The 13210-nt window shown below is 44.7% G+C and overlaps 2 protein-coding genes across 2 annotated transcripts; one reads left to right on the top strand and one right to left on the bottom strand.

The window, feature by feature from the left end:
- The first annotated feature begins 334 nt into the window (after positions 1–334).
- On the top strand, positions 335–2602 carry LOC115679109 (flavonoid 3',5'-hydroxylase 2-like). The gene is made up of 3 exons (XM_030602671.2): positions 335–1221; positions 1343–1584; positions 1701–2602. Exons 1-3 carry the CDS (start codon positions 558–560, stop codon positions 2331–2333), a joined length of 1539 nt encoding a protein of 512 aa, XP_030458531.1. The 5' UTR covers positions 335–557; the 3' UTR covers positions 2334–2602.
- A 9587-nt stretch (positions 2603–12189) lies between these two features.
- LOC115679110 (splicing factor 3B subunit 6-like protein) lies at positions 12190–12865 on the bottom strand. The gene has a single exon (XM_056310243.1). The coding sequence runs from the start codon at positions 12748–12750 to the stop codon at positions 12376–12378; it is 375 nt and encodes a 124-aa protein (XP_056166218.1). The 5' UTR covers positions 12751–12865; the 3' UTR covers positions 12190–12375.
- Between the last annotated feature and the right edge of the window lie 345 nt (positions 12866–13210).

Genomic DNA, 13210 nt, shown 5'->3' with positions numbered 1-13210 from the left:
GTCATGATTTTCTTCACACCGTGCGCGTGTAAACTTTAACAAATGGAGGTGCATTCCACACGTTATGTTTTTTCTCTTTTTACATGTTTACGATGATGGTACACTATTCAAGGACTGACAAATGATAAACAATGCTAACGGCCGTTTCTCTTCGTCATTTCAGGGGGGGAATAAGTTGTCCGACCGATGCACCAGATGCTGCATTATACATTCCATGAATATCTACACTCTGCTCAACATCATATCACGTGAACCCTGTCTTTCCCCGACATTGATATCATTTTATATTATGTGCCGATCTATTCCCAAAATTCTTCAAGGAGAACGGTAGATCTCCAAGAGCTCACGGTGAAAACACTTGTGTCCTTCAAAGCCTTCTCTACATAATTGAGACTCTGTGGTTTGGTGAGACATCTCGTGCTCAGGGCGTATGCGACCTACCCAGATTGCACTTCTTATACGTTTTCATCCGTCTATATAACAAGCAGCATACGACGCACCCAAGAAGGTGTCCATTCACAAATATTGGGTCAAATCCCTACCCTAGCAACACAGAGATGATGATTCTCTTCGACAAAGTCCTTGTTCGAGAGATCGCCGCGGCGACTCTCATCTTCCTCATCACCCGATTCTTCGTCAAATCCCTCTTACTTCGCTTGAACTCCCGTAAGCTCCCACCGGGGCCGACAGGGTGGCCGGTCATTGGCGCCCTCCCTCTCTTGGGGAACATGCCCCACGTAGCGCTGGCGAAGATGGCCAAGAAGTACGGGCCGGTGATGTACCTGAAAATGGGCACGTGCGACATGGTCGTGGCGTCGACTCCCGACGCCGCCCGGGCTTTCTTGAAAACCCTAGACATCAACTTCTCCAACAGGCCTCCGAACGCGGGGGCAACCCACTTGGCCTATGACGCGCAGGACATGGTCTTCGCCGACTATGGCTCGAGGTGGAAGTTGCTTAGGAAGCTCAGTAATTTGCACATGCTCGGAGGGAAGGCCCTCGAGGACTGGGCTCACGTCCGGTCGGCCGAGCTAGGGTACATGCTTCAAGCCATGTGCGAGTGCAGCAAGCGAGGCGAGCCGGTGGTGGTGCCGGAGATGTTGACCTATGCCATGGCGAACATGATAGGGCAAGTCATTTTGAGCCGAAGGGTGTTCGTGACGAAGGGCTCCGAGTCTAACGAATTCAAGGACATGGTGGTAGAGCTGATGACAAGCGCAGGTATAGCATTCAACAAACATTCGAAACAAAAACACGAATTCGCTTAGCTATCGCGCGAGTTGTTAATGCTTGAATCTATGATACGCTCACAAAGGTTACCTTACTCTCTTAATTGATGTAGGCTTCTTTAACATCGGCGACTTCATCCCGTCAATTGCGTGGATGGACTTACAAGGGATTGAAGGCGGAATGAAGCGCTTGCACAAGAAATTCGACGTGCTGTTGACGAAGATGATCGAGCAACACTCGGCAACAGCTCACGAGCGTAAAGGGAACCCGGATTTTCTCGATGTTGTCATGGCCAACCGAGATAACCCCGGGGCCGAGAAGCTTACTTTGACCAACATTAAGGCCCTTCTCTTGGTATATATATATATATATGTCTTAAGTGAATTTAACAAAATCTGTTATGTTTATTCTAGGCTTCTTCATCAACTTGTGACACTGTTTAGTACTGATCTCGTTACCTCTTTTTCTAGAATTTGTTCACTGCGGGCACCGATACTTCGTCAAGCGTAATCGAGTGGTCGCTGGCCGAGATGTTGAAGAACCCTAGCATCCTCAAGCGGGCCCATGAAGAGATGGACCGGGTCATCGGGCGGCACCGACGCCTCGAGGAATCCGACCTCGCGAAGCTCCCGTACTTGCAGGCCATATGCAAGGAGACCTTCCGAAAACATCCATCGACACCGTTAAACCTACCGAGAGTCTCGACCGAGGCGTGCCAAGTGAACGGCTACTACATCCCCAAGAACTCGAGGCTCAGCGTGAACATATGGGCGATCGGGCGGGACCCGGACGTGTGGGAGAATCCTCTAGACTTCACCCCGGAGAGGTTCCTGAGCGGGAGGAACGCGAGGATCGACCCGCGCGGGAACGACTTTGAGCTGATCCCGTTCGGGGCCGGGCGGAGGATCTGCGCCGGGACGAGGATGGGGATCGTGCTGGTCGAGTACATACTGGGGACGCTGGTGCACTCGTTCGATTGGAAGTTGCCGGGCGGTGTCAATGAGCTGAACATGGACGAGGCGTTTGGTCTGGCCTTGCAAAAGGCCGTGCCCTTGTCGGCCATCGTCACCCCAAGGCTCTCCGCCAGCGCATACGCATCTTAAAGCCTTTACTCGAAAGCTTTTCCACTACGAGAATCCGACGCTATCATCATATTTTCTTAAAGTACTTCAGGCTCGTGATGGGTCGCTACATGGTCTTCTATGATGAATGCGCTGTAACACTTTCGCTCGTCCTTTGGTATTGGGGTTTCTTTCTTATGCATTTGAATAATAGGGTGTTTTCGAGGCCCGAGGGGGGTTGTCTTTTATTTAATCATCTTTCTCTTGTTGGGGTTCATGTGATTCTGATAGTATGAACTTAGTGTTGTGTATACGTGTGTGCTTCGCCTTGATTACTTCCCCTTAAAACTAGGAGACACTTCTCTCGTGCATGGACGTGCGAATCCCAGAAGGAACCTACACGACCCAGTTACCTTGCTTTGCTTGATGAGTGAGGAGCAATGTTTTGCTTCCCATAACTTAGCTTCAACCAAAAAGGATACATCTGCCAATTAATGAGAGGAATAATTATAAAAAAAAAAAAATCCTAAATCTATTGTATGAATACCAATTCAATCTTAAACCTTTCAATTTTACCAATGTGGTCATAAACTTTTTGAAAATTTGCTAATGCAGTCCTTCCAGCGACTTTTGGCCGGTAATCGCTAACGTGGACGCCGGCCCTCTTACATGGCATAGCTGGCACTATAATGTGGACGATTTTTTTATTTTTATAATTTTTTTTTTCCTTCTTCCTCCGCTGGTCGCCGTGGCCGACAAGGGTCGACCTCACCGATGGAGGAAGAAGGAAATAAACAACAAAGAAAAGAATCAAAAGAAAAAGAAAAGAAAAAATTCAAAAAATTCAAAAAATTTTAGAATTTTTTTTTTAAATGAAAAAAAATTGTTCACATTGTCGCCGGCCATGCCATGTAGGACGACTAGCATCCACGACAGCAATTATCGGCCAAATTTGGCCGGAAGGACTACATTGACGAATCATTAAAAAAGCTTAGGACTAGATTGAGCAAATTCAAAAGGTTAGGGATAGATTGGCCAAATCGAAAGGTTTAGGATTGAATTGGCATCCGATACGATACATCGAAGAATATTTTGGTGATTTTTCCTTTAACCAGATTAATCATCCCGTTTGGGATAACTTATTTGGTGAAAATAAAATGTTATTACCGACTTATCCATCAAAATAAGAGATTGTCCTAATCTCTTCCCAAAAAAAAAAAGAAGGAAAGTTCTCGAATTATCTAAAGAGCCCTTCCTTAAAAAAGGGGCAGCCCGCCCATGCATGGTTTTAAAAAATGTAAGCTGCCCAATATCCATATACTCAAAAGCGAAACGAAAGGTTGAGGGGAAAAGTATCAAAAAAGTCCTAAACCTATTATATTGGTACTAATTTAGTCCTAAATCTTTCAATTGGATCAATTTAGTCCTAAATCTTTTTACATTTGTACGAATTCAGTCCATCCGGCCAATTTAGGCTGAAAATCGCTAGCATGGACGCTGGACGTTCTACGTGGCACGGGCGGCACTGACGTGAATAATTTTTAATATTTTTTTTCTTTTTTTTTATTGCCTTCTCCTTCCTTGGGCCTGTGGCCACAGGTGAGGGCATCGCGGCCCTCGCTGGCTTGGGCGAGGGTTGGACCCTCGCGGCCTGGGCAAGGGCCGCCCGGAATCTGGTGAGGGCTGGGCGAGGCCGCGAGGGTCCAGCCTTCGCTAGATCCAGCGAGGGCCGCCCTCGCCCAGGCTGCGAGGGTCCAGCCCGGCAAGGGTCACGACGACCTCACCTGTGTCCGGTGGCAAGGCCCAAGGAAGGAGAAGGTAGGGAAAAAAAAGGAAAAAAATATTAAAAATTCAAAAAAATCTTAAAAATTGTTCACATTAGCGCCAGTCATGTCACGTAGGAAAACCGGCATCCACATCAACGATTTCCTGCCTAAATTAGCTGGATGGACTGAATTGGTACCAATGTGAAAATGTTTATGACTAAATTAGTTCAATTGAAAGGTTTAGGACCAAATTGGTACCAATGCAATAGGTTTAGGACTTTTTTGGTACTATTCCCAAAGGTTGAGAATTCAACCGAGTACGAGATTATTCCCAAGTGTTTGTTATAATTTGACAACGTTGAACGGAAGTGATAGCGAAAGCGATTGTTACCGCTATTATTATGTCCTTTCCTACGAACGAAGTCAAGGAAAAAGATCCCATCAGCTTAACCTAGTCATGGCCACGGGCCGATTTCGGCCCGGTCAAACCCGGGCCCGGCCCGTTGACCGGGCCCGGCCCGTTGACCGGGCCCGCGGTTTGGAACCGGAACCGGCCCGTTGACCGGGCCCGCGGTTTGGAACCAGCCCGTGCCCTACGGGCCCGGTTCCGGTTCCGAAATTTTGAACCTGCCGGAACCGCGGGTTCGGCCGTTCCAAAAAAAAAAAAAGAAGGCTGCGACATAGCCTGCAGGTGCAGGCCATGTTGCTACTACTGTGGCCCGTTGCCAGGGCAGCCCCTGGCAACGGGCAAAATTTAAAAAAAAAAAAAAAAAACCCTCCCGCAGCAGGGCTACACGTCTGCAGCCCTGCTGCGGGCAAATTTAAAAAAAAAAAAAAAAAACCCGCGGCGGGGCACCGCACGCGAGCCTGCTTGCGGGCGGTGGGCTTGCGCCTTGCGGCCCGTTGCCAGGGCAGCCTTTAGGCTGCCCTGGCAACGGCCAAGGCCAACGCCCAAACGGGCAAAAATTTATAAAAAAAAAAAAAGATAACCGTTGCAAAATTGCAGCGATTATCTTTTCTTTTTGTTTAATCCTAAATTTTCTTCTCATTTTTTTCTTATAAATTCTCTCAAATTCTCTCAATACTCACAATTCTCTCAAATTCTCTTCTCTCAAGTCTCAAATTTTCTCAATACTCGAAATTCTGTCAAATTCTCTTAAATTCTCTCAATTTTCTCAATCCACGCAATTCTTTCTTAATTCTCCCAATTAATCCGCTCAATTCTCTCAATCCACTCAAAAAATGGCAAGTGGAGGTCGAGTGCCAACGGGCAAAGGTAAGAATATCATGACGGAATCCCATCATTCTTTTGATCCTCGTGAATATGCAGATTTTCAAAATGATGAAATCAACATTTTTCCCGATGTGGAGCGCGTCCCGACGCAAGAAAGTTTTCATCCTCCTGCCGAAATATCTACAACAAAGGAAGCGGAACGGGAATTTACATCTGACATTTGGAATCACTTCACGAAAATGGAAAGGTTTGATATTGGTAAAAAAAGGTATGATATAATTTGTAAATATTGTGGGAAAATATATAAATATACAGGTGGACAAGGATATGGAACATTTAAACGACATCTTAGGAGCAAACATCCAACCGAAACGGGAATCGATATCGGGCAACAACAAATTTCCGGGTACGTCAATCCTAACACTTCCCCTTTATTTCGTTTTAATGAAAAAACTTATAAGGAAGAATTAGGCAAATTTATTTCCGTTAAGCATTTAGCATTTAATTTTGGAGAAAGATTTGGTTTTAATGAATTTGTACAAAAAGCATGTGCTCCACAAGCAAAACGTGTTCCTAGAAATTCAACTAAACGAGTAATTAAAGATCTTTACAAAAATGGAAAAAAAGATTTACAAAACTTTTTTATGCAATTTAATGGATGCGTGCATATAGGTAGTGATATTTGGAGTGATCATTGGCAAAATCATTCTTACATGGGCATAACATGTCATTGGATAGATGACGAGTGGAGTATTCAAAAAAGAGTTATTGCTTTTAGAGTTTTCGATGATAAGCATACGGCAAATAATATTTATAGAATAATTAGGCAAGTTTTAGAAGAATATTATTTGCTTAACAAAATTTTTTCAATTGATTTTGATATTGCCGCAGCAAATACCGCTTCAATTGCCGATTTAGAAAATATTTGTAAACCCGCTTTTGGCGGAAAAATTTTTCACGTTAGATGTACTTGTCATGTTTTAAATTTATGTGTACAAGATGGTTTGAAAACTCTTGATATTTTTCTTCAACCAATAAAAACGGCGATTCAATTTTTATGGAAACATCTCCAAAAAATGAAAGAATGGGGTAGATTTTGTAGAGAAAGTGGCAAAAAGCCAAAAAGATTTCCAAGAGATGTTCCAACTCGTTGGAATTCTACTTTCCACTTGCTTAGTGAATCTTTAGCATATAAAGATTTATTATGTGCATTCATTTCTAATAATATATCTCAGATTAATTTATACCCACAAGAGTGGGATATTTGCCAAAAAATTTTAGATGTTTTAAAGGTTTTTAATGATGCAACTTATACTTTGTCCGGTGTTTATTATCCTACTACACATTTATTTTTAGTAGAGTGTACTAATATTGTCGAAATTTTTTATGAATATGAAAATGATGTTGAATTACAACATACTATAGTTGCAATGAAAATGAAGTGGCTACATTATTATAGCGAAATTCCCATTATTTATTTAGTTGCTTGTGTTTTTGATCCGCGTTGCAAATTGGATGGCTTAAATGATTTTTTGCGTACGTATTATCAATGTTTACATTATGATGTGATAAATGTTACAACCATAGTACGTGAGGTTAAAAACGTAGTAATAGAAATATATAATGAATTTTATACTAAATGTAATTTAGGTGATATTGGATCTTCTCAATCTACGGAGATACAAAATGACAGTACAGGTAAAATTAGTAGAGGGTACCAACTTTTATTACATAGACAAAAAAAACAAAAGGGAGTAATAGGAAATATTTCTGAATTAGAGATTTATCTAACCGTTTCATTTGAGTTTACTGAATCCGAAGGTGGTACAGATTTTTTAATTTTGGATTGGTGGAAGAGGCACGCAAGCCAATACCCAATCCTTTCTCTTATTGCAAAACAGATTTTTTCAACCCCTTGTTCCACAGTTGCGGTCGAACAAGCATTCAGTGCCGGAGGTAATATTTTGGACGAACATCGTTCAAGATTAGCTCCAGAATCAGTGGAGATTCAAGCTTGTGTTGCTGATTGGACGAAGGCTCAATACCGGCAACAAAAGATAGATCGGAATAATGAATCCGAATTCTTTAACGACGGAGATACTACCGCTACCGGTACCGGTACTGGAACGGGTAGTGACGATTGAGAATAAAAGAACTATTGGAGTTGACAAATATTTCGGGAACCCTTGTTTCTCATACCGAGTACACCCACGTGAGCTTAGGGAAACCGAAGTATAATCCGACGACATGTGACCTTTGGTCCCCTGCGCACGGAATGCTTAGGTTTTGGGATCATTTTAGGGCATATATATTGTGCTCCTTTTTTTTATAGATTGTTGTAACGAATTGTAATGTGCTTAATGATAATTTATTAAGTTCAAGCCCTTTCTTTCTCTCTTGTTTTTTTGTCCCCAAATTTGATTACAATTTATATTGAATAATGTTCCGTCACCGGAACAGTAATTTTTTAATTTTTTTATTATTTTCTTTTCTGTTTTTCCTTTTCTGTTTTTTTTCTTTTCCTTTTCCTTTTCTTTTTTTTTCTTTTCTTCCTCCGCCGGCCATAGCCGGGGCCGGCGGAGGTCGCCGGCCTCGAGGCGAGGCCGCCCTCGCCGGCGTCGGGCGAGGGCCGCCCTCGCCCGGGCCGGGCGAGGCCGGCCTCGCCAGATCGGGCGAGGGCTCGACCTCGCCGGCAACCGGCGAGGCCGGCCTCGCCCGACGCCCGACGAGGTCGAGCCTCGCCAGGATCTAGCGAGGGTTCGACCTCGCCGGCGTCAGCGGGCCGGCCTCGCCCGGTGCGAGCGAGGTCGAGCCTCGCCAGCGTCGGGCGAGGCCGACCTCGCCTCGCAACCGGGCGAGGACGGCCTCGCCGGATCTAGGCGAGGGTTCGACCTCGCGGGCCTCGGGAGACCGGCCTCGCCGGCGTTGGGCGAGGCCGGCCTCGCCAGTTGCAAGCGAGGTCGGCCTCGCCCGATGCCGGCGAGGTCGAGCCCTCGCCCGACGCCGGCGAGGGTGGCCTCGCCTGAGGCCGGCGACCTCCGCCGGCCCGGCTATGGCCGGCGGAGGAAGAAAAGAAAAAAAAAAGAAAAGGAAAAGAAAAAGAAAAAAAAACAGAAAAGAAAAATTATGAACCGTCCCGGAACCTGTTCCGAACCTGAACCGGAATCGGAACCGGCCGGTTCCGATTCCGGTTCATACTTGGCCACGAACCGGAACTGCCGGTTCAGAACCGGAACCGGTCGGTTCCGAACCGTGGCCATGACTAGCTCAACCTAATCCTAAAGTATAATCTTACGCACAAGACGACATAATGTTAACGTGTCCCATTTCTTTTTCCATTTTTAAGAAATAACAACAATAATAATAATAATAATAAAGAAACGACGTGGCAAAATTCTTGGGACGGTCGGATATATGACCCCGGCTGATCGAATAAGTTGTGGTGATTTATTACGCGCTTAACGAGCAATTTTTTTTATGAACTGGCCTCGAGGATCTCAGCATTTTGTCGGCTATTGCGCGCTTCGTGCGGATGAATGATTCTTGAAGCATTGTATCGCTCAAAACACGTCACATTGTCTGTGAGGAGTCTCGATATCTGATGAAGCGAGGCATCTCGTACATCGAATAGTACTGAAAAGAAGACTTTTTTCTCACGCACGTTCGTACTCGTAAGCAGAAAAATATATAATTTACAAGATCCTAGAACTCCTGAAAGTGAGCAAGGGTCTCGAGTCGTCGTCATATCAGAACTTGAGCCCGGATCACACCTGGCTTCGATAAAACCGAATTGGGGCTCTCGGGCACGGGAAGCAACCGATACTATATTTATCAAATAAAGGACAAACATACTGCCTCTTGCCAATACGTGTAAGCATGGAATCGCATGGACGGTTCACATGCCGGGAGCCTTACGGAGGCCCGATCTTGTCAAATTATATATATAATGGGGTTGACCGCCAATGAGATGGGAGCAAGCAACACCAGCTCTCGAAACACTGCGGTTGCGTTTGGAGGATGCGGGATAAATCCTCTCGATGGGCCGCTAGAACGAAGACGGCCCCCCAAGGAGGACAAGCTCGTTAAAATTCGAGTAGGCTTTCCTCGTGCATGGTCGAAATCACGACCACAGCAGACGGATTTTAAGAAGATGGTGTCCTGAACAACGACGCCCATGCGCTCACCAGCATCCGAAAGAGGGGGTCCCGAGGAAGACGACTGGCTATAATCTTCTTCCTCCTTGCTGATATGTTTTGCTCGGTCTCATGTCGCGCCGCATCATCACTAACCCTCTAACCAATCACAAAGTACAAAAGTACTAGGAAGATCGATTAGAAGATGTACCATTTCGTGTTTCGTCGTTAGTTGGGTAAAAGTTCGAAGTGGTCTTTCGCGAGCAACCTAAGAATCTCCCGACCATAGATACGAATTGGGTCATGGAGCAGCCACATTTTCACTAGACCATTTTTTTTTTTTGGTAAGGTTCACTAGACCATTTTGTGTTCATAGGATTAAAAAGTAAACTGTAACAAACTCGACTGTACTTCAATATACCAAAATTGATAGAACCGCTTTCAAAAGCTAGCGAGCACAAGCTACAAGCCAATTGGATGGCTTGTGTCTTCACGATTGGGATTACAACTTTCCACCATGCTTTCGCAATCTTAAAGTTCGCTCTAAGCTTGACGTGCACTAGCTTTTCGCTAATCTCAGGCGAACATCACGTTACCAGGACCGGCACGAAATGATCGTGATCAAGAGACAGCATTTTTGCACTAGCCATTCACCGGATCGACCTGGTTTTGGTTTCCGTTGGGATAATTTAATCCGTTATTGTGATTTTTTAGCGTCATTAGAAAGGGCTTTAGCCAATGAAAAACTCGAATCATATGCGTAGATAACTAAGAAGTACCCAGAGATGTATACTTGAGGGCCACGGTGAACACTTTCCGTGTACTTGAAACCATGTTTCCGTCGGACATTTAAGCCAGACTACTTCTTGTATGCTCCATTTTCTTTCGCCGTAGGAGGTGGCTTAGACAGGGACAGAGAATGTCGAGGAACAAAATAACTTTAAGCAAGCAGACGAGAAACCCTGACAAGAGTAAAAAAAAAGGCCAGAAAGGAAGACAAGAAACACGCAGACAAAAGAGCTTTGGAACTCTGCTGCTACGGTAAGCTGCAAATGAAAATGAAAGCTTCGTTCTAAAAAATAACTGAAAGAAAGGAAAAATGAAGAGATTTAAGGCAGAGAGAAACGAAACTTTTATACCAGCAGCAATTCATATGATCTCAAGTAATCAAATTGATAATTCAGGAAACAATATGGAAGGCCGACAAATGTTGGCAAAAGCGTACTCTAGAAACGCTCCGGACTTCATCTTTCTTCTTTCCAACTGTAAAATGGTTTTTAGATAATCTGAATTGTTTATTCTGTATGACCATGATAAATCCGAGTTTTTTTTTTCACTTGCACGGGGTGAATTCAAGTTAAAAAAGAGGGTTTGACACATCCATTCGCCACCTCTATAAATCTCTGGACACGAATTCTTGAACACAAACCTAGATACAGATGGTATTCACAGGGGGTATAATGGGTCGGGATGAAGGCTTGATGTTTAGGGAACACGTTCGTTTGCTTACTTACAAATTTCAGCAAGCTACCCATGCTCAGAGGCAATGCTCTTAGATACTGGGCTCTGATTGGAAGGATCTTATCTATGTTCCCTCAATGATAAATCATAGATTCAACTACTGAACTGAAACATTGCGCGATATCATATAGCTTCATATCAGTCAAGTCAATGAGTAGGAGGATTTCAACAAGTATATCAAATAAATGGCTATGCTACATTCCTAGTAAGTCAACTGACTGTGAATGGCAATTGAAAGGGGGCACGGATGTGTGGTAGGATCCCCCAGAACTCATCCTGGAAAGAATCACCACTTGAAAGAATGAGAATTACATCACTACATGAACGGCTTTGAGTTGCAAACCCACAACATCTACATGTTCTGATAAGGATGATAATTACATCTAAAACTCCCGAGGTATTCTTATCAATGAGTTGATTCAGTAGACTAGGTTCCTTGGAGAAACCAGTAAAAATTTTCGGCCAAGATCAAACAGAATGAGCTCATAAAAAATGAGCTTTCCAGGAAACTTGTATACCAAAAACAGAACCATAAGATTCGCAAACATCCACCTAGACTGCCTAACAGTACATTACTCCAAGTACCTTCGTAAAAATGGCAATTCCCCACTTCAAACCCTAAAACGACAGTAGCAGGACAGCTCCAACAAACAACTCTCGACAATGTTAGCCAAGCACACATTCAAGATCATTTAACAACCAAAAGGGAATCACTGCAAAGAAGCCCCTACAAAATCCGCTTCTCTGGCTGGTGTTGAATCTCTAAATCTTTCACAATACTCTCACTAGCACACAACAGATCAACTACCTATTACAACCACTATGGTAAGACATTGATCTCATCTGTAATTCTAGCATAGAGTCGGTGAATAAGCAATCTGGACAATGCAGATCCTCCTGCAGAAGCAAGACGCTGCATATAACCTCGCAGCACCCATTATCTTCTTTCACTGACAGACACAAATTGAAATCATAAATTGTCTAGTTCTCAGCTCTTATACACATTCCAACGTAAAGCAATCTCTGTGACACATGACACAGATTGGCTCCTAGCAGCAAATATATCTGCATCTACACAGCTTACACCCTTACTCTATTGAATTCAGGAAAATTTAAACTTCTCAGCATTAGCACAGTGCAGCGCGGCAGTTTACAATGAGCAATCACTCGATAAATCGCTTCATCGAGACGTCACTAGTGAATTCTTTCAGAGAATTTCAACATATCGTTCAAATGCACAGACATTAGCTAAACCACGACCACCAGAATTCGCATATCCACAGAAAAAGTCAAATGAGGGGCTTCATTGCATAATCTGTCATACATCTACACCAATTCACACCACAAAACATGCCGATACTAATGGTAATTTTACACATCGAAAGCCTCCTAACACTGCCAAGAAAAACCGCGCAATTCAGGATTGAAGTCTACTTATCTTTGGTGGAGACCCCGTACTTCTCCTGCATCTTGGCGAGCTCCTCCTCCTTCTTCTTCTGGTCGAACTTCTTGTTCATCTTCGCCGGCTGGTAGTAGAGCACGATCAGGTACCGGTTCGCGACGTTGAACCCGGAGAGGTGGTCGACGGCGGTCTTGGCGTCGTAGATGTCCTCGTAGACGACGAACGCCGTGCCGCGGGTGTCCTTGCTGGTGCCGATGCGGATCTGTCGGATCGCGCCGTACTTGCCGAAGATGTCGTACATCTCCTCGCTCGTGATGTTGAACGGCAGGTTGCGGACGTACAGGGCCCGGTTCACCTCCGGGGGCAGCCGCGCGTTGCCCTTGCGGAGGGTGATCGTCGTCATCGGATTCGTGGGGCGGAGGCCGGTCGATTGGGGGCCGGCGGGGCTCGAGAAAGTGCGGGAAAAGCGTTAGGGTTTGGCTTTTGGGAAAATTGGCAGGTTGCGGAGGAGAGAGAGGCGATTTTCCTAGGTAGCCACCGAGTCGGTGCGAACTCGGGCCGGGTCGGAGGGATTGGTGCGCTGGTGGATCCGGGCCGGGCCCCGGCCGGTTAGAGACAAGAAGGTATCTATGTATTTTCCAGGGGTAATCGGTTGCCGTCCCGAAACTCAGAACCAACCCGATCAGGATTGGTTTTTAGCGTGTGGAAGTGGGAACCGACCCCATCTAATCGAACTTGGTAAATGAGGGTGTTCTGTCTTTTTATGTGGTCCGAGATGTTTCTGGGTATTCTATTCACACGGTAATTAGTATTCAAAATTTGTACGTTCTAATATAAGTGATTGTAACTGGAAAATTACTTAC

This window comes from Syzygium oleosum, unplaced genomic scaffold, assembly GCF_021117445.2.
Source record: "Syzygium oleosum isolate NSW1041296 unplaced genomic scaffold, Sole_v2.1 Sole_v2.03, whole genome shotgun sequence".
In the NCBI taxonomy this organism is placed as follows: domain Eukaryota; kingdom Viridiplantae; phylum Streptophyta; class Magnoliopsida; order Myrtales; family Myrtaceae; genus Syzygium; species Syzygium oleosum.
Note: the sequence above shows the minus strand (reverse complement) of the source record. Positions and strands in the feature narration are given on the sequence as shown.